Genomic DNA, 26,742 nt, shown 5'->3' with positions numbered 1-26,742 from the left:
TATCACCATGGTTTGCATATTGGTAGCATATCTTCTGACGCAGCGTTGCAATAAATTTCCGGAACTTTTCCGAAAATCAGTTGGATAGCTTTAGCAACATCTTGATGAAGAGTTGCTCCATGGAGATGACTATTCAATATGTTCCATTCTTTCGTTTCTTGCTATCGAGAATCGCTTTGTATCAGAAAATCATTATGCAGCAGCGACGCGTCATTTAAAATGATGTAGTGAAATGTAGCCATAATACCTGTTTCAAATGTTTTCACACAATCACTGTTCCGCCTGATCGCGAGATCACAATCAATGGCGATTTTCTGAATTAGATCATCTATCAACTATTCCTTGCATATAACATGAGTCCTTTCGTCTTCTTCTACCAATTCTTAAGCCTCATCCTCGTGCGTTTTTTTTACGTTTCAGAATTCGTCCACTTGATTAAAACAATATCATACCTATGTGGACCTAGCACCCGACTTAAAAAAACTCAATCATTTTTCGTTGATTCTTGTAGGTTTTTGTAGGTAGTTGTCTGTAGTAACAATGATTTCGTTTGTAGTAGCGCCAAAAAACAAACATAAGGGGTTGAAATGCACAAGTGCAACAAACCTCGATAGAATCTACTCCCAGAAGTGAAATGAATAAATAAGTAAATGAATAAATTGAAAAAAAAAAAAAAATGGCACCTCATTTTGAAAAAAATCGAATTCATCGGTAGTTTGCCGTACAGAATCGTTTGTAGTTGATTGTAGTAAAGATATTTTTGTTTGTAGTGAAAAGGGAAGAAAAATATGTTTTTTTTTTTCTTTTAGCTAGAATTTCTGTGGCCCTGCTGCCAACTAATGTTTCAGAATCTTCTGTAGTTGTTTGTAATACTGATTTTTTCGTTTGTAGTTCCTTGGAAATTTACTACAAACGTCCTACTCGCTTCAGAATCGTCTGTAGTTGATTGCAGTAACATTTTTTTCGTTTGTAGTTTCTCCGAAATTTACTAAAATCGTCCGACGTGCTTCAGAATCGTTTTTAGTTGATTGTAGTACCATTTTTTTTGCTTTTAATAACTTTGTTATGTTTCTTTCGTTTGTCGTAACTTCGTTTCGTTTGTCGTCATTTGTAGTAGTGTTGATTCCGTTCGTAGCTGTTTATAATAGAATTTGTTTATTTCCAATAGTCTTGAATCAGTAGGTAGTCCTTGGACAGTATTAGTAGGTTTATATTGTATACGCCGTTAAAAAAATGTATTTACATATCTATATATTCCGTTCATTCCTTGAATAAATTCTTCATTATATGTAATCGTCCAACTTGTACCGCCGCTATGTTGCCGATGTTTTTTCAGCTAACCTCAGTGTGATGTATACGCGCACGGAAAGTAGGCAGTGTATAGAGTCAACACTGCCAAGCAATGCGAGCGCATAAGTACCGCTAGGAGGGGGGCTCTCAGCGAGGAGAGCCGGAGAGCGTCTGAGTATACGAGGTCGTAGTCGGAGGTACTCGCGGAATGAAGCTTAGTTATATCACACCTGTGTATTTTGATTTCCCTGACCAACTTCCCTACCGGATCCCGCACCCACGCAGGCTGATACCTTGCACTCAGGTTTCTGGCCAGTCCTTGATTTATTCAAAACGCCCTGAGAATCATCCTGTTGCTCTGTGTTGATAACTGGGCATTTGGCAGAGGGGTAGATTCGAGTCATGAAACGTTCAGTCTGCAAAACAGTTCTGTACTCTGAATAACGTCTGTTCTCTTCGAAGTTCGGTCATGTACACCTCTCTCTCGGTTAGGACCGCCGACCATATTTCTCGCCCCGGCGTGTCGCCCTCTCCGGCCTCTTGGAGGTAGATTAGTTTGAAATTACGAGGCTGATACTACCAACCGGAATCATCAGCCAAACCTTCTAATGTTTATTCGAATCAGGTAGTGAAGACCGAAAGTCAAAATTTTGTGAAATAGCTTGAATCAATGCTTCTATAAAATTATGAGGATGAATCAGGATAGCATTTTTCTTCTTTCAAAACATCGAACACGCCTGGCTACTAACTTTGGCTGCAAGATACAGCTTTATTTTTAAATTATCACAGAGCCCTCAAGTTGCATAGAATCCGAACATAGGTCTAATAAAGTTGAACTCACGGTCTTACATGCAGGTCTGGAAACTAACAGAACTATCAATAGTGGGGGTACGCACCCTAGAATAGAAACAATCATCAGCGTGTTTGCAGTGCTCGGAGGTGGGGACAAGTCTTTCTGCAGTCAGTGCCACTTACCTTACCGTGGTTGCAATCAGTATTAAAGAGGCTAATAAGAAATTGGTAGCGGGAAATTCAAATTGAGAGTACGGAATACTTTTTCACGTGTTATAAAATTACTAATAAAAGAAGGGTAATCAAATAGATGTTTTAATTGGACTAGCATATGTATGATGTCTTAAAAATAATACGTTCGTCTTCACTTCCGTTCAAAATGCTGAACTAAGAACATCTCAGCAGGAACAGGTCGTCAAAATTTCCTGAGGATGGTCGGCAGGGCCCGGCCGAAACGTCGAAAACGTTTAGACATGTTGCGTTTTACCAACAATTAAAACTCTCTATACCTGACCGGAATTTTTGACTAAACTTTCTTCTTCAATCAACCTCCTGGTCACGAATACTTCACAAAGTTCGTCGCTAATTTCGATAAATCTCGGGTGTCGAGCTCGATGTTTTCACATAAGAGACACATCATATTCATTTTTTGGAAACCAATGCCACAAAGATGTTACGTTGCGTCGGAACAATTAAAACACAGCACTCTGGTTTACTAGGCATATTTGCTTACAAACACTTCAAAACACTTTTTATATCAGAGCTATCCAAGCGACCGCCTTCTATCAACAGGTAGTTGTGAAATGTAACAAAATGTAAAATGGCGGCGCCGTCACCAGTGAACTGCGAATTGGCTGCGGCTGTAGCGCTAAAAGGCGTGCCGTGGTTGAAAGCAGTACTAAACAAGGAACCAGTCAGCCTATGGCAGATTTTAGGCCCTGGTACACACGATTAGGGTTCAAATTTTTCTATTCTCAACCCAACAATATGCGTTGCTAGCTGTACCGGGAAGTGCTTTTTTTGTCTCCCTGGCCTCACATCGTGATCCTACGATTGTTAATTAATTTGGGTTAGGGTCGACAGTGCATTCGCTGCATTCGGAAGTGAGAAGGACGGAAGCTGCTTCTTTCTCTGTTGCACATCACCTCCCGACACGATTAGCATCCCCTGCGGCGTGAATCGAAATAGCAAACTTGGACACTAAGCGTGCCTAGTCCCACCACCGTCGTTTTCAGCCCTGTATGTAAGATCGTGGTTGAACTAGTGATGCCCACTGACATAAGCTAAAAATACTAAATGCATGGATTATTCGACTTCAAAAAAATAATCGAAGAAGATTGAATTGTAGAAAATTAATCGATTATTTTGTATTCTTTTGAAACTGTGCATATGAAACCTAAATTTCGTAAATTTCAGTATGTTTTCTTGATAGGGGAAAAATTTCTGATAATTTATAGTTGAATTCAAATTGTTTTCCATTTTCAGGTGAAAATATTCATTTATCTCTTAGTTATTATGTGAAATAGGTGCTGGGTAAGTAAGACGATCAAAATAACCGATACCATAGTCACATAAATTGTTATTGTATTGCATCGTTCATGGGTGTAAAAAACAAAAACCAATTGAGAAGAAAAGTAATCGTTTATACTCGATTAATCGGAAAAAAATACCGATTTAATCAAAAATCGATTATTTTTGGTCATTCTTAGGATCCACGCCTGCGTAGGCAAAGCTCCTTTTACCGGCGAACTTGAGTCTACATCTAACCAAAGAAAATAGGTCAGAGTTCCCAGACAGTCGTTATGCGTTTCGCGTATGCAGATCAGGAATTTATGAACAAAAACACGCTGCACTAACACTTAAATGTTGAAAGAAGTTCGGATACGCCCCAAGTTGTAACATCAGCTCCATAACATTACCGTTGCATTGTCACACTGGTTTTTATTGTAAATCAATCGCTCGGCCAACGAACTGCGTTTGAAATATAAAGAACGTGCTTGGAACGTGCGATTGGTAAGTTTATGAACTTGAATCCTCAAATAAGATTTGTTAACTGTTAATAAGTCTTCATGTGGGATAACATGGAGTGAAATCTTTCACAATAAGTGCTAATTTTTTGATGAAAGAAAAAAAATTTGAATCAATTCTCGCGTTATCAGCCACAATTTTAGAGTATCTTTTCAATAATAGACATATGTTAGTGAGAGGTGAATATTATATTTAATTCAAATACTATAAAATTTCGATTGTAGTTGTAACGGCATATATGTTCATTACACGTTAATAAGTTGTTTAACAGTTAAAAATTGCTCCCTGAACATGGTCGACGGAATATATATATTTATTATAACAAGACTCTTTTCTCAGAGTCCGGTACATATGATTTGAAATGAAGAAATCCGGGTAATTATTGATACTCAGGACGGGATGTACTAATTTCAGTTTATTGTCATGAAAGACTTCATCAGATAGCAATACCGCTCTATTCGCTAAATTGAACACCGTAGCGATGATATTTCTGGTAACAATCAGGAAACCGGTAACCTGATTACTAATTGATAGATAAATGATGTATAATGCATTTATCATACAATATAATCTCATATATTATATAATAATATGTATAATACACATGGTACAGATAGGTTACCTAATTGTAAGAGTTCTATTTAGTTTATGCGATCTGAAAGAACTGAGAAAGGTTAAACTAATTCATTGATTCTCTAGGTACTTGAGGACATGGACTGATGATAAATTATTTTGGGTGAGTTATTGGAATTGCAAAATGAATTTATTCGTCGTCGATTTGATAACTAGGTCAGCAAACAATAGGTGATGTTATACTATACTAGTTCTCAGGTAACAGGGAACGCTGATTTCGACAAGGATATTTTTGTCGCTCCAATTATTGTTATTCTATAATGCATTCACTTCATATTCATTCAACATAACGTATTTGAGACCGAACTGGAAAAAAAAGAAATGCATACTTACTTACAAATTTGGATCCACATATACTGCGTCTGAGAGTTTCGAGGCGGTTTCTCAATGAGTAGAATTTCACAGTGATGCGGCGATTGAGAATCTTCCTGGCAGTGATAAGTTTTGGGAGAATCAACAACAAAGTTTCTTTAAACTACTTTAGTGTTTAAAGGGCTGGATGATACCAAACAAGTGAAAATTTTGTTGGCTCTATCGGGCTCGAGTATGTGCAGTTATTGTCGGTATCAAGTCTGAAACGTGAAATGAGGAGTGAGTATCAGAAACTAAAGTGGTTTGATGCATTGCATCTCCGAGTGATACAGAGACAAATGATCGACACAAATATGTTCATAATACTCTTGATCATTACGGTGGTGGTATGTTATTTTGTTTGCGCGACGGTCGTTGGACAGTTTGAATATCATGTTTGACGATTGGCATGTCAAACTCGTTCGCGATAGACAAACGGTTCGATGCCGTAAAAAAATCCCACCAACAAGATTCGCCAGAGTGGAGTTTGTTCTCATCGGACAACATCGTGTGACGACAATGGCTTCATATCCAGGGGCGGAGTGTCTTTTTCTCCCACTGCTGCTAAGCATTTTTTTCTCGTCAAGTTTCGGTTACCTTGATGAAACTACTGAACCGGAAGTGACTTTTTCCCAGGGGAATCTGCGGGGAAAAATTATGACCACCACCCATGGCCGAAAGGTGTCGGCCTTTCTGGGAATTCCTTATGCTCAACCACCGGTAGGAAATAAGAGGTAGGTGAAGTAAATAAATTTAGTGTTACCGATTCTACGATTTTTTTCATCCGTAAATGCACCTGATGTGGTACTTTTAACTAGCTACAAATGTGGGAATTTGGCATTGGTGGAACGTTCCATTAACAAAAAGACTGCATTCGGGAAAATAATGACATGTGTTCGTTTTATAGTTTCGAATAAAAAACAATATCCAAGAAAGAACAAATAAAATAAAAACTTTTGATGAAAACATCTATAAACCGAGCATTGAAGAGAATGCATAGTGAAAGATTGATAAACAATTAGTTTAGGAATAACACGGTTTATAATTTATTGAAATTGGCCGAATGTGTCTAACAATAAGAGATGTATGAAAATATTGTCAAAAGATCTAAAGGCTACATACACTTTCGTGTGACAAAATTCGAATGAAGTTTGCTAATTTCTTTTTTTTTCTTTTTGAGAAGAAATTTTGATATCGCAATATCTTGATTTTGAATCTTTCTTTATCAAACAGCAGTTCTGAACTGGCCATGAGCCAACCCTCGAACTACCCGTTCTCACACTGTAGCTTCGAGTTTGTAAAGAAAAAAAAAAGAATAATATCCAACTTGAATTGTGTACTACAAATTCAGATTCGTTATTAACGCTTCTCAAGTTCTCGGATACTATATTACGTGAAAATATGACAATTTTTGAAATTTTGATTCACTGTAATGGATCCACCATTACAAAGGTTGGAAGTCTGGCCTTAGATTCGTTATCGGTGAACCAAAAACCTCCGCTCACCAATTTCTGTCAATATCGGAATTTGGGTATAGATTTTTTCCCGCCATATTGAATTGCTATTTTGGATTTCGCAATCCGACTTTAGATTCATGATCAGCCACCTAACAAATGGACGAGTACCGATTTTCATTCATATTCAAATGATTTTCGTTTTATTTCAGATTATTGAAGTCACGAAATTTGAATTTTGCAAATCCGGCCTCAGATTTGTGATACGTGACCCAAAAAATCTCACGATACCAATTTCCATTCAATTTTATTCACTCACCCTCAAGATATCATCATTTTTATTTGATGTTTTGGAACTTCGTTACTGAAATAATTGAAAAAGTACCGAACCGATAGAAGCCAAAATCTTAGCAGTTCTAAGTTTGGAAAAGCCGCCGCGATGAAACCAAAATTATTGGAATCCGGTAACTCGTTCTCGAGATATCGTAGAACAAAGAAATTGATCATATACGTATATATATATACATACGTACATACGTGCGCTTGGGGCGTGAAACTTCTCTTGACGGACGACTCCCAACAACGGATTCCTCTTTACAACGGACACTCTAAACATCCCCAGAAGTATAATTTAGACGTTAATGTTGTTCTGAATAGCATGCACTATTCGATAATAGAATATATTTCAAGTCCCGAAAATGTCCGCTATTGGCAAGTTTCACTGTACTGAGAACAGTTGATTAAGGGCATTTTTGATTTATAGCAAGATCATCATTTCAAGAATTATTTTTTGGCCGTTTCTCATCGTTTTTTACTTCTCTATTACTGGCTTTCAACTATTCAATTGAGTCTTTATACTTTCGAAAACACTGTAATGATTATAATTACATACATGTTATTCAACACTCGCGTGCACTTGAAAACACAGTGTTTGTGTAAAGAATAAAGTTATGAAAAGAAGCATATATATTTCAATAAATAAATTATGCAGTTCCTTCTATTTCTGTAAGTGCGTGACATGACACTCACAATATCTATACAATACTGACAAATCTAACTCTGTATTTATGTAATCTTATCTGACGTTTGTCAGTCGAACCAAGTGAGACTAAATGTTCCTTCATTTCCAACGAGTGGACCTGTTTGTTTGTTAAAATGGATCAGATGGTTAAAAACAGATACTCATTCAAAGGACCAGCGTTGCACGATTTTATTGGGTTCACGACAGGTCTGCTACGAATCTTGATACAAAGGTACGCAAGGTGCCGCTTGGAGTAACCGACTATAAGACCGAATGTTAAACCCGCTAATTACGCGATAAGAATTCTATGGGTAAATGAATACCAATGATGAATATATAATATCAACATTTCAAATGGCAAGGTCTTGCGATAAACAAACATACCTTTGATTGAAATCTATCAACTAAAGAAGAACTCTTGGCGTGAATCCGATTACAAAAGTTCTATTTGTGTCGTAGATTCGCCAATCCCGTGCCGGCGGGTGGTTGGAAGGGAATCCGAAACGCTACTGCCGACGGAAACATGTGCCCCCAACTAAGTAACATAGACTATGTCACTTTTGTTGGGGACGAAGACTGTCTAAACCTGAACGTGTATACGCCGCAGGTAATTTTTTATGTTTAGTAAGGCTCGCTTATTTGCATGCAAGCCACTTGCTGTGCGAGAATAGAACCACGAGTTCAAAATCAAAAGTCTCGTAAAGCAAACGTAACTGGATTTGAATTCGGATCTTATACATACAGATAAGCAACCGTAAGAACTCCTCGCTACTTCCGGTAATGGCATATGTATTCGGTGGGAGGTTCATGACAGGGTCTACCAAATCATCCGTCTACAGTCCGGCGTACCTTTTGAACCAAGATGTAGTTCTCGTCACCTTCAACTATCGTCTGGGTGTTCTGGGGTTCTTGAGCACTGGCGACGAAGTGGCTTCCGGAAACTGGGGCCTAAAAGACCAGGTCCTTGCGCTCGAATGGGTGCAGCGTAACATCAGACACTTTCACGGTGACCCTGATCGAGTGACGTTATTCGGCCACAGCTCAGGGAGCGCTTGCGTTCACCTTCTGACGCTTTCGAAATTGACAATTGGTAAGATTAAATTCACATTCTACCCAACCAAGGCTAGAGGTAATCTTCAACAGACTTGATTGATGAATAACAAAATCTTCCAACGGGATGACTGATATCACATTTACAATAATCGGAAGGACGTATTCTATCTTTACATCGAGTACGACGTACTCAAAAATTGTTTTTCCAACGATGACTTGATGAAAACAGTTAGAACCAAATGCTGAAATATGGCGTAATCAATTCACGACATTACAGGACTCTTTCATAAGTTCATTATGCAAAGCGGAGCTGGCTCTCCGCAATGGGTCTACAGACCCAGGGCTGCCTACGCAAAGCGCGCATTCGAACTTGGCAATTACATTGGCTGTTCAAATGAAACTTCGGATTCCCTCGTCAGCTGTTTGCGGAAAAAGAACTTCTTGGATGTTGTAGGCGTATTCAAACAGTTTTACGTGTGGCAATACGAACCATTCAGCACATGGGCTTGTACTGATGAGCCAGATATCAAGGGGGCTTTTATAACAACCAGCCCTACAAATATAATGAGAGCTGGTCAGATTCGTGATGTACCTTGTATCATGGGTCTCGTTGAAGACGAAGGTTTAGGGACTACTATAGGCAAGTGAATGCAAATTACTTGGAATTGATCATTCGACTGTGAATCATGAGTATAGCAAGGTGAAAATGGTTGATTTTGATAGAAATTCTAGAAAGTCAACAAAATGACAGAAAACAAGCCGTAAAAACAGTACAGTAATTTCCCACATTAGTCAACCCATCGGAGCTTTCAAGTCCCTTAATATTCCGCATTCCCACCCCGATAGACGGATTTCACTCGTATACACATTCTCGTAGAACGTGTATGCGGCACTACCGGCAAAACCCAAACATCAAATTATGCTGAACATATAAGTACATTATGCAACAAGGGAAAAAAGTCGAAGATTATTTCCGCAGTTTGATTTACTACCTGAGCGAAGCGAGATCTAGATTTTTTTTCGCATTATTGTGTGTAGAATTCAAAACGGAGAGAATGAAAAAATAAATGGTAAAAAATGCATACAAGTAGCGTATGTATGTAGGTTGGCGGGAGTGGGTCCAGAACCACAGGCTCTGGTGGGGGCGCAAGAGGCGAAGTACCCACTGGGTATTACACAAGAAAAGTGTACATTATAGTCGATTTGGGAACAAACATATTCACATACTTACTGTAGACAGTGGTTGAATGAAAATAAAAAACGGACAATCGTGGAATATGAATGATTGAAGGTAAGTTGATCAATTCGTCTTTTCTGTTCTTATACTAAACTGTGATTCCGTCCAAGGTTTTAGGAAAATATCAAAAGTATTTTCAATCTACAGGAAATTGAACCCTAGCTAATTTAACCTCTCCTTGCCATTTATTCTCGAACTACGAGTCCTGGAAGAAGAATGAAATTTTCATGAATATAATTATTTTATAAATTATTGTTCATATGTGTGGTATGAGCACACGCCTCTCTCCCACACTCATTTATCGACTGTATCTTCTTCGCTTAACCCAGATAAACACTTTGATTAAAGACTCTAAATATACGTTTCTACACTTTCCGTTTAAAATTACAGTTCCAGTTTATTAAAAACTTCATACGGTCGTTTATTAATTTTTCTAACGAATGTTTTTTTGTTATTTGCAGAATGAGCGAGGCAAGATGAAATAATAGAAAAAGGCTGACCATCGATGAGAAAGTAACAATTGTTATCAATTGGTTCGAAAACGGTGAGTCGGGCCTTAGGCTTACGCTTGATTATGGCATCGACAGATAAACTCTAACAAAAATTAATCAAAATGAAGAAAACACAACTCAGTATACTTAAAGACCAGCATGGAAGTACGAAGAAGAAGAAAATTACAAACGTCGAAGAAAGTGGTATTGGAAAAGCAATTTACAAATGGTTTGTGCAACAGAGCACCGTAGGCAAACCTCTCATACAGGCGATTCGACCCGAAAAAGCTTTAATATACCACCAAAAAATTTTTGCTGCAGAATCGAAGTTTAAGGCTGCCTTGATCACTTTAAGAAACGCCATGGCATTCGTAGCCCCACGATGCAAGAGGAGCGCCTATCGGCTGAATCTGTCAGCGGTCAGGATGTAGTGTATCAACACAATGTCGTTCGTATAGTCAATACTACAGGGGGACTACAAACCTAAATAATAAAATACTATCAAGCGATTAATAAATAGTCGAAGGGTCGTACGCGACTTCCAGCGCGGGGTTTTTTTCTTCCTTATTATCCATGGGTTTTGTCCATTTGCAATACTCAGTTGGCTGCCAGATGTGGACACTTGTCTGCTTGGACAGTAGGTACGTGAAAGCGCGGAAGGATCGCGAATTGTTTAACCTCAAGACATACCTGCATGCTTTAACTTCCCGCCTATGTACAAAATTTCCACTTCTACAACCAATTCTAAATTCTCACTAATATGAAAAATCGACCAATCAGTAAACTGCTACACCCTGTAAGTTCAGAAAAATCTCAAATTCTTTCTTTGATAATCACTGCAATGTCAGTACTCGTCAAGTCCTCAAACCAACAAGTACCCAACAATTTCAGGGATCAACCAAATACCTCAATCTCACTAACTATAAAGTCAACGCATTATCAATCTCTCTAATGAATATCTATTCCGAACTTTGAAGAATTCAACAAATAATCTGATAGACGATATCAACATCGCTACTATGATGATTCAAATTTATAAACTACTATGAATAATACTACTCGCAATCTTGTAACCACATTTCGTGTATTCAACTTCTAAATACATGTATAGTTAGGTATTCCAAAAATCGACTCAACACTCAATTTCCAATCAAATACCCTTACTCCACCAAAGTATCGTGTGGGATAACACACAGGAGTTTGTTGAGACTCTTTTCATATTTCTGCAAGAAAACGGGTATCGCTTTGAAAACGTCTACAACGCAGATGAGACTGATTTTTGATAGAACACCTTACCAACTCAGACATTGGTAGGAAAATTTGAGAAATTTGCTCCAGGGTGTACAGTGATAAAGGATCATGTTACTATAATGGTATGCACCGATGAAAGTGGATCCCATAAAATTCCGCTTTTATTCATTGATAGATCTAAAAAAACCTCGGTGCTTCAAAAACGTTACACATCTATGTGTGATTTATAAGGATCAAAGAAATGCCTGGATGGACCGAGATCTTATCCAAGAGTGGTATAGAGAGGTTTTTCTGCCCAACGTAAAAGAGAAACATGGATCACCTGTAAGATGCCTTCTTCTCCTCGACAATGCTCCCTCTCATCCACCAATCGACGTCTTAAACAGCATTGACGATGCTTGCCAAATTATGTTCTTGCGGCATAACGTAACGTCACTTACCTGTATACAATCGTTTGACCAGGGACTAATTGTTAAGGTAACAAAAATCTATAGAGAACAAGTGCTTTTGGAATGCGTGCAGTTATTGGAAACGATATTTACTCGCTTACAATTTATTTACAAAATTTGAGACCTCCTTATCGGACGAAAAAAGTTTCATTCAATTTGACCCAATCGATATAACTGAATGTGTGATTTCCAACTATAAGGTGATTGTATAATTGTGATTTTACGTTGAAAAACTACTTATTTCAATGAGATTTTCTCATTGTACTCTCAGAATAAATAATGTTCTAATCAGACCTTGAGCAATTTCCCTATATATTTCATTCGATGGAAAGTGTGACTGCTACGAAACCCACTTGTGCGCATGTTTCTAGAGGCGTGACTATGCAGAGTCTCGGGAGGATCTGTACTATGGAAAGAGAACGTCAATGGCTTATTTCGGGGTCTCTTGATGGGAAATTCGTTGACTATTGAAGGGTACAGGCTAATGAGGGGTTGACTGCTGCGGGCCAATACTGCATTTTTTACGGTACCTTTTATTACCACGAAAAACCGATTCAATCATTAGACGTACCATTAAGTATGATCAACATTTTTTTTGTTAGATATTACTTCTCAGAGTGAAATGATTTCTTCATTTCTCATGAAATTGTGTGATATTGAAGCATTTAATTCGATTTATGGTAATTGAATTCAAACGTTCTATAAACTGAATTTTGAATTCAGATTCATTAGAGCATATCCGACCACGCGTTGACGACTCACCTTATTTGTCACGTGGTTTTGCGACGTGACGATTTGAACACGGCCTGTGAAAGAAAGAGAACAAGATACGACAATTTCGATGCCCATCATTTCAAGTCAAAGGCCTGTAAATTACAAATTCTCTGGTGAAATCATTTTTGAGATGATCGTTGAATTTTTTCGAGACAGACCGACATGCAACAACTGTCAAACAACTTATTTTTCCGATACTAAAGGCCCAGAAATGTAGAGATCCGTTCAAGTTGCAGAAAGTTATTTTGGACCGAAACCAATACTTCTCTTACGTCAACATAGTTGATGGAAATTAAAAAGTGGCGTCACATTGTCGGATCCTGTACGGCTGATGATACACATTATTCAAAAATCGGACAAACAGAGAGTTGAGGCATGATTTTGAGGTTTTGAAAATTTGTAAGGTTCTCGCTCTGTTATAATTATGTTTTTTGACTCTCGCATTTGTTTAATTATTCAATCATTTTACTCGTTACACCAGTGTTCTATGAAATAGAGGAATGGTTTGAAGACTTTCTGGAAAACTTTGATTATTTGCTGCCGATTTTAATGTACTGGTCGTATCTACCGGACTCTGGAGCCGCTTGGGTCAAGGCGGCCAAGTCGTACTATTTCAATAACATTGAAACAATGAATAGAAGTGAGGTGAGTGAAAAGATATTCAAACTTGACGATTCGAATACAATAAGCTTTCTTACTGTATACATATCCACTGTATAGGAGGGTTGGAAGTCATGAATGTTTTCAAAGAGTTCCAGTGGTTAGGTTTCATATTTCCGACGTTGTTCATTCAACTTATATTTTGAATCTTAACCATATAATATTGCAGAAAAATCTAAACAGCTGAAAACTGATCGCGAAATTTACCACCATATTTGACAGAGATTTACTAATAGTTGGCACAATTATGGAGTTTGGTCGCTGCAGTCATCTTTTGACCTGAACGAATGATTTCTATCAGCATGTGAAATCGACTCTCTACGCGCAAGTCACTTATTCTTATTAGTCTCTTAATTGAAAATTGTATTCCAGTAGCGTCTTTCAGCAGAAATTTATTGAATTCAGATGTTTTCACAAAAAATTACAGGCAGTATGTAATGCTTCTGGGTGAAAAACATTCTTGTTGTATCTAGCGATGCTTTACCGGAGCCTTACTCCACTAGACCACCTAGCCATTCTTGTTGTATCATTTTTGGTGATCGTTGACCTAAAATGTATTGTAATTATTCGTATCGTGACACCTAAAAAATTGAATGTTTCGGTGATGCACTATTTATGAATCCCTTCTATTGCAGTTCCTGACTAACTTGACGTTACTCGTCGGCGATACTGCGTTCAAATATCCGGTGTATTCCGCCCTCTTATACCAGTTTGCAGCGGCAGCGAATCCTCAATATTTCTACGCCTTCAAATATCGGGGCACGTGGAGTAACACTTACACTTGCGGTAAATCTTTGAAGGACTACGGCATATCACACGCGGATGATCTTGTTTACATTTTTCCATACGTAGACTACAATCTCACCGTAGCTCTTAACAAAACTCCAAATGAAAAAGATCTACAAATGAGGGAAATTATGGTGCAATTGTGGACATCTTTTGCGATTCACGGGTAAGTTTTTTTTTAAGTATTAGAATACCTGATGATACATACTATTCACAATTAATGCGTGCGTTTTCAGTAAACCTTCAACACAGTTTTTTCGCGGAAACACAACATGGGAGCCGTACTCGGAAAAGGATAATCTCCTTCAGATAGGAAACAAATCCGAAATCGTACTAGAAGTCCAATATTTCTCCCTAAGAGAGCGGATGAAATTTTGGGCTGACTTGGAAAGAAGTACGCTAGAGGCAGAAACCAATATCACAATTCACTAGCGCGGCATTACTTTGAGAAGATGCTACTGAAAATTGCACTCTTTCCGCCTATCATAAAAGTCTACGCATCCCTCATGTAAAAATGCCGCGATGATCGCAATTCTACAAGCAATGCGGAACAAAAATATCCAGAAACCTTTTTGTTCAATGTGAGAATACTGTGCTGTGCCACTGTGATCTGATCTCGGTACTATCTGCCAAATGATGTTATTTTAACCTTCGTTTGCATATTGGGGGCAAATCCTCCAACGCAGCGTTGCGATAAATTATCGGAATATTAGATCTTCGAAAATCGGTTTGGTAGTTTCAGCAACATGATGAAGAGTTGCTTCATGGTGATGACTATTCAATATGTTCCAATCTTTTGCTTTCTGCCATGTGCACCATGAATCACTTCTTGGAGAGAAACCATCGTGCTGCAGCTGCTCGACTGTTAACGTACAACTCGGACAGTCTAAAGACATACCTATTTTGAACAGTTTTTTCTTAAAGAAAATGAAAACCCTCAAAGCAATTTGAGGCTAAGGACTTGAAATTTATAGTTTCAAAAACTTTCCAGAATTTTTCCACTGAAATAATAACACAATGACAGCATGACGCATATGAAGCGTTGGGTGAAATAACAACCTAATTTGGAAAATAGTGTTTTGAGATAACCTATGTGAACCTAGCACCCGACTTGAAAAAACCCAACTATTGTTTGTTGATTCTTGTAGGTTTTTGTAGGTAGTTGTTTGTAGTAACAATGATATAGTTTGTAGTAGTGGCAAAAAAAAAAAAAAAAAATATAAGGGGTTGAAAAAATTGTTTGTAGTACAATTTCATTCGTTTAAAATTCCTCCAAAGTTTACTACAAGCGTCCTACTTGCTTCGGAAACGGTTGAAGTTGTTTGTAGTACCATTTTTTTCGTTTGTAGTACTGATTTTTTCGTTTAGAGTTCCTGCAAAATTTACTACAAACGTCCTACTCGCTTCAGAATCGTTCGTAGATGTTTGTAGTACCATTTTTTTCGTTTGCAGTTCCTGCAAAATTTACTACAAACGTCCGACTCGCTTCAGAATCGTTTGTAGTTGATTGTAGTACCATTTTTTTTTTTGCTTTCAATAACTTTGTTATGTTTCTCTCGTTTGGAGTAACTTCGTTTCGTTTGTCGTCATTTGTGGTAGTGTTCATTCCGTTTGTAGCTGTTTATAATGGAACTTGTTTGTTTCTAATAGTCTTGAATCAGTAGGTAGTCCTTGGACAGTATTAGTAGGTTTATATTGTATACGCCGTTAAAGAAATGTATTTGAAACAAGTAATGGGCTACTTGAGTATTATTCAGTAATTCGCGTATTGTAATGAGATAAATCAGATTTAATTCAAATAAATTCATTGCGATCAAAGACGATTTATTTCGGCAAAATAGATCAAATCTGATTTATTTCACGCTAATACGCGGATTACTGGATATACTCGAGTAACCAAATACTTATTTCAAATACATTTTCTTAACGGCGTATAAAATATAAACCTACTAATACTGTCCAAGGACTACCTACTGATTCAAGACTATTAGAAGCAAAGAAATTCTATTATAAACAGCTACAAACGGAATCAACACTACCATAAATGACGACAAACGGAACGAAGTTACTACAAAAGAAAAAAACAAAACAAAGTTATTGAAAGCGAAAAAAATTGTGCTACAATCAATTAAAAACGATACTGAAGTGAGTCGGACGTTTGTAATAAATTCCCAAGGAACTACAAACGAAAAAATCGGTACTACAAACGACTAGAAACGATTTTGAAGCGAGTAGCATGTTTGTAGTAAATTTTTCAGGAACCACAAACGAAAAAAATGGTACTACAAACAACTTCAAACCTTTCCGAAGCGAGTAGAACGTTTCTAGTAAATTTTGGAGGAATTTTAAACGAAAGAAATTGTGCTACAAACAACGACAAAAGATTCCGAAACATTAGTAGACAGCAGAGTCACAGAAATTTCCCTTTTACTACAATCGAAAATATCTTCACTACCATCAACTACAAACGATTCTGTACGGAAATCTACCGACAAATTCGCTTTTTTTGAAAATGGGGTGCTGACATTTTTTCAACCCCTTATATATTTTTTTTGGCACTACTACAAACGAAATCATTGTTCCTACAAACAACTACCTACAAAAACCTACAAAAATCAACAAAAAATAGTTAGGTTTTTTCAAGTCGGGTGCTAGGTTCACCTAGGTTTCAAGATAAATCGATTCAAAGATTTCAAACTGTTAGTCAATTGATAAAAAGATAATTTTCAAATAAATCCTTTTATACACGTAAAGCATTACTATTAAAAAGTGAAATCCTGTAGAAAAAGTGGTAAAAAAAAAATAAATAAATAAATAAACAAAATATCTAAATAATTGAAAATAAACGAAACGAGATATAGGTATATTTTTTCAATAATTTTACGTTTTAAACATTGTTTAATAATTTATACTGATATAATTGGTTTCCGTGGTCGACTGATCCATTTTTATTTATATTTTAATGATTTATTCACCAGTAACTATCAAAATAATAGCGCACTAATTTGCCGGCTACTCACTGCATGTTGCACAGCTGAGTGAAAGCGGTGGGCGGGAGCTGCGCGTGCGACGTTTCTCCATGCGTCTACTCTGGTATCACGTGATTCAAGTGAACGATAATAATTTTCATATTAGTTTCAAGTTGTGTAGTGACTAATTAGGGTTTGCTGATTCCGTAACAGCGATTTACGGAAAAACAACTTAATCCGAGTTAGGTTGTTTTTTTACTCAACGCTTCGTATAAGTATCGAACGACCAGGTTTGCAATACAGTTGCGCAGATTCCTCGGTCAATATTTATCCGATCGACTTGAAATTTTGTCACACTCTTGAAGACTTGTTTATCGATTCGAGCCCTCAAACTCAAATTGCTCGAAGTGTTGTCATTTTCTTTAAAAAAAAAAAAAAAAACACTCTTAAGTGATGTGGTAAAATGTGGCCATTAGTACCTGATTTCATTGTTTGCACAGACACAACAAGTGGTGATTTTCTGAATTAAATTGTCGGTCAACTATTCTTTGTCTCCAAGTCATTTCGTATTGTTCTTGCAATTCTTAAGCCTCGTCCTCATGCATTTTGGGATATATCCAACACAGTTTTTTATAATTTCTGCGTTTCCATAAGGCTCACTATCATCCAAGCCTTTATAAGTTTTGGAATGTTCCAGTGTCTATGCAATTGACATACATTGCTTTCATATTTTTCATGTGATCGTGCAAATATTTCGCACAGAGCATCGACCTCGTGAATTATCGTAGTTTACATTACACTTGTTGATATGATCAGCGATCCACTTTGCACACTCGACACTATCGTCTTTATTTTTCACAAATTCCACAAGCGTTGCAGAGTTTGTATTTGACAATAACATTAAGCACCTTGTCAGTATAATGTTCAATAACACATGATAATCCCAACAACGAATTGAAATCTAGTTTGTACAAGGTGCTATCTCCAAAAACGGTTAGTCTCTCATTGGTCTGATTTGTTGCTTCTTTCGTCATTTCTATTTCTTCTTGTACACTTTTCCTCAAAATCATATCAGGTGATGCTTCTGAAGCAATCAAAATGTATTCGACAATCGCATCGTAGCTAGTCTGCTTCACTGGCGGTACTAGATCTATAAGCCCACAAAGTCTTCTAGCGCATTTCATTCGGATATCGATAAGAGAGTACAATTTGAGGTATGCAGCAAGGTCATTCAATTTTCACTCTGAACCTGAGATCATGAGTAAAGGATTTTGCAAATTTAATTTGCTGTCAACAATTTTTATATATTACGTATTCACTGACAAACGAGGAGAACGTCGCATAATTTAGTAAAATGTAAACGATGGTATCGTTTATGCTTGTATCTAAAATCCTTGTTCTTCGCAATGTTTTCGCAAATAAACTTATGGTACCATCATCTCTTTTATATTCATGGTGATCTAGTGGGAGTTTTAATTTTTTTCGTCGGGATTTGCGGATCTTGTTCCAAAATCTTCCAAAACTGACAAGCATAAAATCAAACTCACTACTTCACAGTCGATGACACACCGATTCAATTTTATTTTTGAAAAATTCGTTACGACCGCAAATTGGGCACAAAGAAAAATCATTTCCGGAAATTTCGATTTCAAAAGGTTCAACGCTGTGTACCTGCTGGGCAACAAAAGATCAATCGCGAATCTAAGAAATATCAGCTACTGCCACACAGTTGTGCGCTGAGCTCTTCGCACTAATATAATTTTCGTAATTCTTCGAATTTTACAAGATTTATACATATTACTCTTGGCACTCTAAATTTTTAGGAAATCGGAGACAACCGAATTGTTGAGAATCACGCTTGGATACATCGCATACTCATTTTGTGTCACCTACTTCATTTCATCGATTGATATACTCTTTTTATACATTTACAGCCTTTATAATTTCATTTTAAGTCGTTCTTACATTTTACCCTAAATATCCGTATGCATTGCATGCGTATGGCCTTTATTAACTGTTACCCCCGTTTTTGGGAACCACTCGTTCTTTTTATGTTATTCCTACACCTAAATAATATCAACGGCGTTATTAATACAAACAGGCTTACGGGCAAGTGCTTACTAGAAAGACTACCCCAGAAAACAAGTAGTATCCTGTCAATATTGCAAGCCAACGGTCAAAGCATCTTTACAATGTTTTTATGGCTTAGTCTATTCATCTTGAAAGTGGTCTCTTTTCTCTGTACGTTGCATTTGGTCTATTATTCCTGATACCGAATCCTTGCATATTTTTTGTGTCATTACGAAACGTTTTTCACATGCGTGATCTGCTGTTCTCGCTGCTAAGTTTGAGAAATTTCTTGATAGTGATAATATTGCGGTAGATTATGTACATTGGATCTGGGAGAACATCATTCAATACGGAAAGAACATCTTATCCAACATTACAAGTATAGTCGTTTGATAAAATTAAATACTTGAAACACTTGGAAATATAATGTCACTGTAAGTGACAATGTTTGTTCAATTGAGTATGCAAGTGTGAAAAAATACATTTTGTAGCTTTTAACTTTTTTCTTCGTCCGTGAATGAAGAGCCCAAATCTATTTCATGCGCCGTCTTTTCTGACATTTATCTGTGTAAATGCACCAAGTTATGTAATGTATTTTCAATAAATACAGGTGTTTACTTTTTAAAATGAATCGATACAAAAAACAAAAAAAAATGTTGCGAAATGTTTGTAACAAGAAACTCCTCCAACTCATTGGATCTCATAATTCTATACGACTGAAGTTTGCGTCAATATTGGAGCAGCAGTTGCAGATGTTAAGAGAAAAAAAAAAATATTGTTAAAACGAGAACAATTTCACCTTGTGACTGATAGTAACAGTAAGTAGTTAAACACTGGGTATTTCTTATTATGAAGGTAGTATGCAAAATGAGATGAATTGAAAAGTAAGAGAAATGGATCAATGGGGTTTTGAACATACCCAAAGGGGTATGGCTGACTGGAGTAGTTATTATTATTGTTGTCATTGTCGATGACATCGTCATAGTCTTTGTCAAGGTTATTGTTATTATTATTTTTATTGAAAGTGCGGGCCGATGGAAATATTGGGAAATCCTGCACCGTAAAACCATGCTGTTTCGTATGCCAAGAAGTAAAGAAGACGGATACCGGTCCACTATCACGGCACCGGCAGGTGCCAGGTACCTCAGGCAGCCCTGACAGGGTGCAGGATGAAGACGAAGACTCGACAATGATAACGTTCAACGTTGTCGAAGGTAGCCTGCATCGGTGTCAGGTCGCTCATGATCTACTTTCGTGTATCGCGCAGCACCAGGACGCGGATGTGTTCATCATCAGTGAGCAGTACCAGTACGGAATGAGAATAATACCACGGTTACCTGGGTTCAGGGTGCAGACCCAAAGAGGGTAAGCGGACACGGAGTAGGGATCAATCATATCTGATTAAAACTGGGCGAATTCACTTTCGCCAGTGCCTACCTTGCGCTGAACTGCACTGCGCTAAAATTTCATCAGAAGTTTACTAGGCTCGAAGACGCACTAACAATGACAGAGCTACCCAGCGAGCTCATCGCCATCGGGAACTTCAATGTGAAGAGGCCAAGTGGGATTCGCCTATAACGTACACCAGGAGACGTCTGACATTGGAAATCGCTGCAGGACTCGACTTGACGGTAGCGAATAGATGAGATAGGACAAAGTTGTGGTGACCGGGATATGTAGGATCGATACTGGACTTGATGCTTGTATTGAACAGGGTACTGCAGACTGATAGGGCTTGGCGGCTGTTAGAAGACTATGCGGCAAGTGATCGTCAGTAAATCCGCTTCTGTAGGGGTGTTGGTCGTCGTCGAGTCCAAAGACGCCGGGCGCTTGCGTTGGAATCTGAAGAGACTAGACGAACGTAGTTTCGTTACAGGATTCAAGAACGCACGCAATCCTATAGAGAACATACTGGATGACCTCACAGAACGAAGGAAGGTAGAAGCCGTGGCGGTATTCACTTGCTGAAGTGGCAAACCACTTTGAAGAGCAGTTAAAAATCGCTTGACATCAGTTGAAATCATTGCAATCAATTGAGTGAGTACCCCCGGTACGAGCCTTAGGTACAAAATATTGTGGAAATTCAACGCATCGAAATGCGGCCATGTATCCGCGCTTTTATGTGTTGGATTCAAACTCATTCATTACATGGGCTTTAACTGCTGAGGCTTTACATCATCAATGATGAAGTTTTTTAAATGATGGACATCGTGGTGGAGTTGTGGACGTCTTTCGTAACCCACGGGTAACTTATGTCAAGCATCAATATACTGAGAATATTCTTCCATCCCTGGTGCTCAAGATATCTCGCAACCAACAAATTTCTTCTTAGTAAGCCTTTAATCTCCGCTTTTCACGAACACATGACGTAGGGTCATAAAATATTCTTCTCTAAAAGAACATATGAATTTTATTGTCAGATCTGAAAGGAAGTACGTCTGGAGCAGCAGCGATTGCATCGATCGACCAAAGCGTCTTCAATTCAATACAAACTTGATTTTCGTGCTTTTAATTTCTACCTTAAAACATATAACGGTGACCTAGCCAAACCGAGAAATCAATCTACGTAGTACTGCGTCAGGGGGACCTTCCCATATTACTTTGTGAGATTTGCCTACAATAGATCAGATTACAGTTCACTACCTGTTTGGTCGAGACGTCTACAACATAACTTGATGAATTGCTGGGAGTTTTTTGTAAAGAAATGTATAGGCGACGATAATGTTCAACAATGGTATATATTCAAAACAAATCATGAGAGGTGATGCACATAATGATTTATGATTAGAGCTTGTTAGGTTGAGATTGTAACTCGAGAGTATTTTGAGATACGTTTATATTGTTCGCGGAGTACGTACATTCGACATGAGGATATAAGGAAAATTTCAGGGATACGGAGTTGAGATTGTGGTAGTGAAAAAACAGATGTAGTTCTGTCTTTACGGACAGGGGGGTAGGAGAAGATTCGAAAGTGTGACGAAAGGAAATCACATGGAAATGGAAAAGCCCGAGGGTTATGAAAAGGCACTTGACGTGATAGATTCTTGGAAGGATATTTGCTGTAGGGAGGTATACGAGTACAACTCTGTGAACGGAATACAACTTAATAAGTCTTAGATAGTAAACAAACGAATCATTCAATCTATCGTGGAAGACACCATGACTTACGGCAATATAGATATGAGAAATTTATGTAGTAAAATTCCGCTCGTTTCTTCGTTTACTTTACAGAAAAAGAAAAGTTTTCCAACTCTGTGTCTACAGTTCGTTTATTGGAATATATATTTAACCTAAATGAATACAATGCTAACAGAATCAACGTTGTGTATAGTTTAGTGGAGTTATTTAGTTAGGTTTCCCGAAACATTCTGTTTCGCCTACGTTTATCAATTAACTTAATCGGATGTGTCTTCCGCCACATTGTACTCAATGCCATTTCAATACGTTTTGGCCAAAGGGCGACCACGAGTTGAGCTGTAAATTCAGATGTGAATGCTTGCAAAAATTTGACAGTAAAGAAAACTCATTCCGTTATTCTTTTCGGAGGCATGTATTCATACCGGTTTTATCATTCTCAACAGCAGTTGAGATACATCTTGTTTTAGAAACAATATTAGTTCGAAGCAATAACTTGAAAATGCAAAAATTAAGGTGAAGTGATCATTTTATGTAATTCAAGCATGTTTAACGATTTTTTAATGTTTGTATTGCATACTTGAAGCAGCCGTTTCTACGACAGTAAAGAAAAAGGCATTAAAAGGTCCCAGTACTTTAAAATGCTAAATTTTATACTTCACGCATGTGCATTCGCTTTTGAAACACAAGTTTGAAAAAAAACCCAAAAAATTGTCAACCATACTTTTGTTACATAAATTATCGTGTACACCAAGGAGGCAAGGTTTTTTTACGACTAGCTTATTTGCGATACTGGGGTTCGTCTCATGCATTTGCACTTGCCTACGATTTATCACAAACTCAAACCCGGCGTTCATAGACCTAGTTTGCCTCCTTGATGCACAATATACTATTATTCAAGTGGGGATTTTAAAAGGTGTGAAGTTTGGCGCGAAGAGATATTGCTGATAGTCTTTCAAGGTCGGTGCAAAGTGAATTTTAAACACTGAAGCCCATGTTTTACATTGGTGTTGAACCAGCTGTTGAAGAAAGCAAGCAGCCGGATGATGCAAGAATAAAATAAACAGTCCATCTGTCAAGTTAGTATACCTAAAACGTTAACGTATGACAGGTGACATAAATACAGAAATAGCCAAGTTTTAAAAAATAAACACGTGGTCTTAGCACCTGATGGTAAAATTTCATAATACTTATCCTGAAAATTGAGGAACATAGATAAAATCTCTGTTTCAGCTCTGGCAGGTTGATAATTAATTATGACCGTAAGATAACATACTCGTGAACAGAGTACATAACACGTTAACAAGTTACATGAGTTGATAGTGTTAGTTAGACGTTGAGCCAGTATTGGGTATGATAAACGCTGCTATGAAGTTGTGAAGAAGCAAAACTGCTGGTATTTCATCTTTTCGGCTTTTGTTTGCTAGACATTAATCTAGTTTCAAGAATGCGATGGTTATTCGATATGGTACGGGTACGTTTCATAATCATGAATTTGACTGTTGTCAGATACAGCTAAGGTGTGGAAGCAGTTGATTTGGTGCCAGCGTCAAGTAGTGGCGAAAGGTGGAAGAATCGGGAGTGAGTAGGATCAGGCTTGATAGAAAAATTTGATTTAAATGAGAAAAATGGAAAGTGGTAACAAGAAAAGAAGCTCGTTTCATAAAGGTAATGGCAATACTGGACGGATGACCAACACAACTTGGTCAATAACGTTATGCTGGAAGGAAACCGTCACTCACGAACTTTACTATTATGTTTAAAGGTTTCAAGTTGTGAGCTAAACCTATTCACGATTAGCAAACGGTGAGAAGTTATGGTAATTCTCACCTGTGAAATTTGCCACAGCCGAGTTTGTTCTCAGTAAAGAACAACGCGTAACGGAGATGACTTTGAGCCCAAGGGAAGAGTGTCTTATTCTCCCAGTTTTGCTGAGTATTTATTGTTCGTCAAGTAATGGATACTTCAAAGGAACAACCTAACTGGAAGTAATTATTCCACAGCGAACTCCACAGAGGAAAGTAATAACCATCACGCATGGGTGAAATATGACCTGCTTTTAGGGGATTCCTTATCGGCAACCAGCGATAGGAAATCCAAGGTTATAAATTCAATTGTCAACGACATCAAAATTTTTACCGCCCTTAACTGCAACTCGAATTGCCATTGTGATCAGTTTGTTACCATAATAAAAAGTTGCATAAGCGAATTAAACGCGTTTTCTGATATGAATACTAAATTTTTGAATCACGTTCGCGACGTAATCAAATGGTTCTCTTGGATAATATTTTTCGGAGTAAGAAATGCATTTATTGGCATGGAGCACGTACCGGGTCTAAGCGTGGAGTCACCTCGGCGCCTATACATAGGCAACTGGGCGTTACAATTTCGTTTCTCACAATTAGATGGCAAACTGCATTTCTAGTTGCCTACGTGCAGGCGTTGAGGTGACTTGTTTCCACGTTTAGACCCGGTACATCTATCTGGAACCCCCACAATATCAGATCAAATTTTGATTGATTGCACAATTGAGAGCTAATTAGAGGCTAATTAAATTCCCTAAACCCGTATTAAATGAGCCTTATTTAAAAAAAAAAAAACTTTTGGCAGTGCTAGCTCGAAGTCGAGTTGGAATCGCGTAACAACAAAATATAGTCTGACACCTGTCCAAACGTTGTAGCTTGTCCACTGAAAAAAAATCAAAATCTGTTCAGTAGCTCTAGAGCTGTGAGGTAACAGGCACACAAAAAGACTTTAAGTTTTACACAATGTATAAGACAAGAGGTAAGAAGAAGATAAGAGATTCATTCTTTTCATTTCCTTTCCCTTTCCTCCATTTACAAATTTTTAAATTTACAAATAATTTTTCTATACACTTCGATTCAAACTCAAACGTATACTTTTCGCCTGTCACAAAGTATAAATGGATTTATTAAAATGCAATTTCTTTTTTGGACCTAATTTTGCCCGTACGTTATGTTGAATAATAACATAACTTCGTATAAGATAACAAAATGAATGATCAAGAAGTTTGTTATTTAGTTTTGTAGCAATCGTCCGATTCGACATGAAGTACTTTTCTGTTACCGAGTGCACCACAGCGATAGAAGCAATAACTATATCTCATTACGACTGACTCGTTCTTCGGTAGCCCAGACTTGACATCTGGTACATATTCTCGTAAGAACATTAAATTTCAGACATTCGGGATCCTATAGGCATTACGTATGCTCCTGATGGTGAAAGTTCCTACGTTGACCACCAACCAAGTCTGCAGTCGAATTAAAAAATGGCGGACCGTAAGGTTCGCTCTAAATTCACACACCTGGAAAGACGAATCTGCCCCGTTTTTAACTATAAGAAACGTAAACTACAAGATCACGAAGTAGTAACAGCTCGCTCAAATACGATGGACGATCAGAGTGAAGAAGTACAGTGTAGATTGTAGCGAACGTAAAGTAGAGGCTTCTATCGCTAATACTAAGGTACCCTAACAGGTACCAAAAAGGCATAATGTGTTCATCCCATCGGATACCACATTCTAAACGAACACAGGTGTTTAGCATTCGTCGTAGTTTAGTAGATACATTGGGTGCCAGTAAGTGACAGGAGACTAATTGTAAAAATTGAGGAAGGCGACAAGGCTGAAGTTGGTAACTTCAACGTAACGAAACAGCATGGAATACCTCGTTGTACAATTTTAGAACGACTTTCAAGGAGACTGTTTTTTGAAAATGTGAACATGTTTTCATTGTGATGATTTACTAGCTGAATTTCAGATAATCCTGAAGGTGTGATCTAACGATTTTCCTAAACAAGCATCGGTAAAGTAACGTTATTAGCCTCATGGAAGGCAAGACTTGTGCAAATGCGGAAACACAGTTTAATCCGACAATGATGGGAGGAATAAAGAACGGAAATCAAGAAAAGCTGGTATCCCATCCAATGATACTGGTAATAACTAAATAAAATTTAACCACAACATATATGCTCAAACGTATGGTTTACCGATGGGCTCACCGCTCTCTCCAATTTTGTCTGATTTGGTTTTGGATGACCTTGAACAACACTGTCTTAATAAACTAGACTTCAAGCCTTCATTCTTTTTCAGATACGTAGACGACATAATTACAGCTGTCCCTTCTCATAAAGTCGCAGAAATGCTTTCAGTTTTCAACAGTTTCCATCCGAGACTACAATTTACATCTGAATTAGAGTCTAATCACCAAATCAGTTTTTTAGATGTCCTGATTATCAATGATAATCAGCTCATTAAAACTGATTGGTTCCACAAGGCT

The 26,742-nt window shown here is 37.6% G+C and overlaps 2 protein-coding genes across 4 annotated transcripts in view; one reads left to right on the top strand and one right to left on the bottom strand.

The window, feature by feature from the left end:
- The window catches only part of LOC124299276 (juvenile hormone esterase-like), a 29,478-nt gene extending 13,195 nt beyond the window's left edge, over positions 1-16,283 (top strand). Inside the window, exons 1-7 of one of the 3 annotated variants that reach the window (XM_046752381.1) lie at positions 5,665-5,828; positions 8,029-8,176; positions 8,314-8,659; positions 8,900-9,262; positions 13,306-13,469; positions 14,120-14,436; positions 14,507-16,283. In XM_046752381.1, the coding sequence (XP_046608337.1) occupies positions 5,752-5,828; positions 8,029-8,176; positions 8,314-8,659; positions 8,900-9,262; positions 13,306-13,469; positions 14,120-14,436; positions 14,507-14,702 (1,611 nt within the window). In that variant the 5' untranslated portion in view covers positions 5,665-5,751 and the 3' untranslated portion in view covers positions 14,703-16,283. Of the gene's footprint in view, positions 1-5,664; positions 5,829-7,699; positions 7,802-8,028; positions 8,177-8,313; positions 8,660-8,899; positions 9,263-13,305; positions 13,470-14,119; positions 14,437-14,506 lie in introns of those variants that run through there. The other 2 variants (XM_046752380.1, XM_046752379.1) reach the window with 2 other exon arrangements.
- LOC124299284 (flotillin-2) overlaps positions 1-26,742 on the bottom strand; it is a 510,013-nt gene that overhangs the window by 205,082 nt on the left and 278,189 nt on the right. The window lies entirely within an intron of this gene.

Source organism: Neodiprion virginianus, chromosome 2, assembly GCF_021901495.1.
Source record: "Neodiprion virginianus isolate iyNeoVirg1 chromosome 2, iyNeoVirg1.1, whole genome shotgun sequence".
NCBI classification, from domain to species: domain Eukaryota; kingdom Metazoa; phylum Arthropoda; class Insecta; order Hymenoptera; family Diprionidae; genus Neodiprion; species Neodiprion virginianus.
This window is presented reverse-complemented; position numbering and strand designations above follow the sequence as displayed.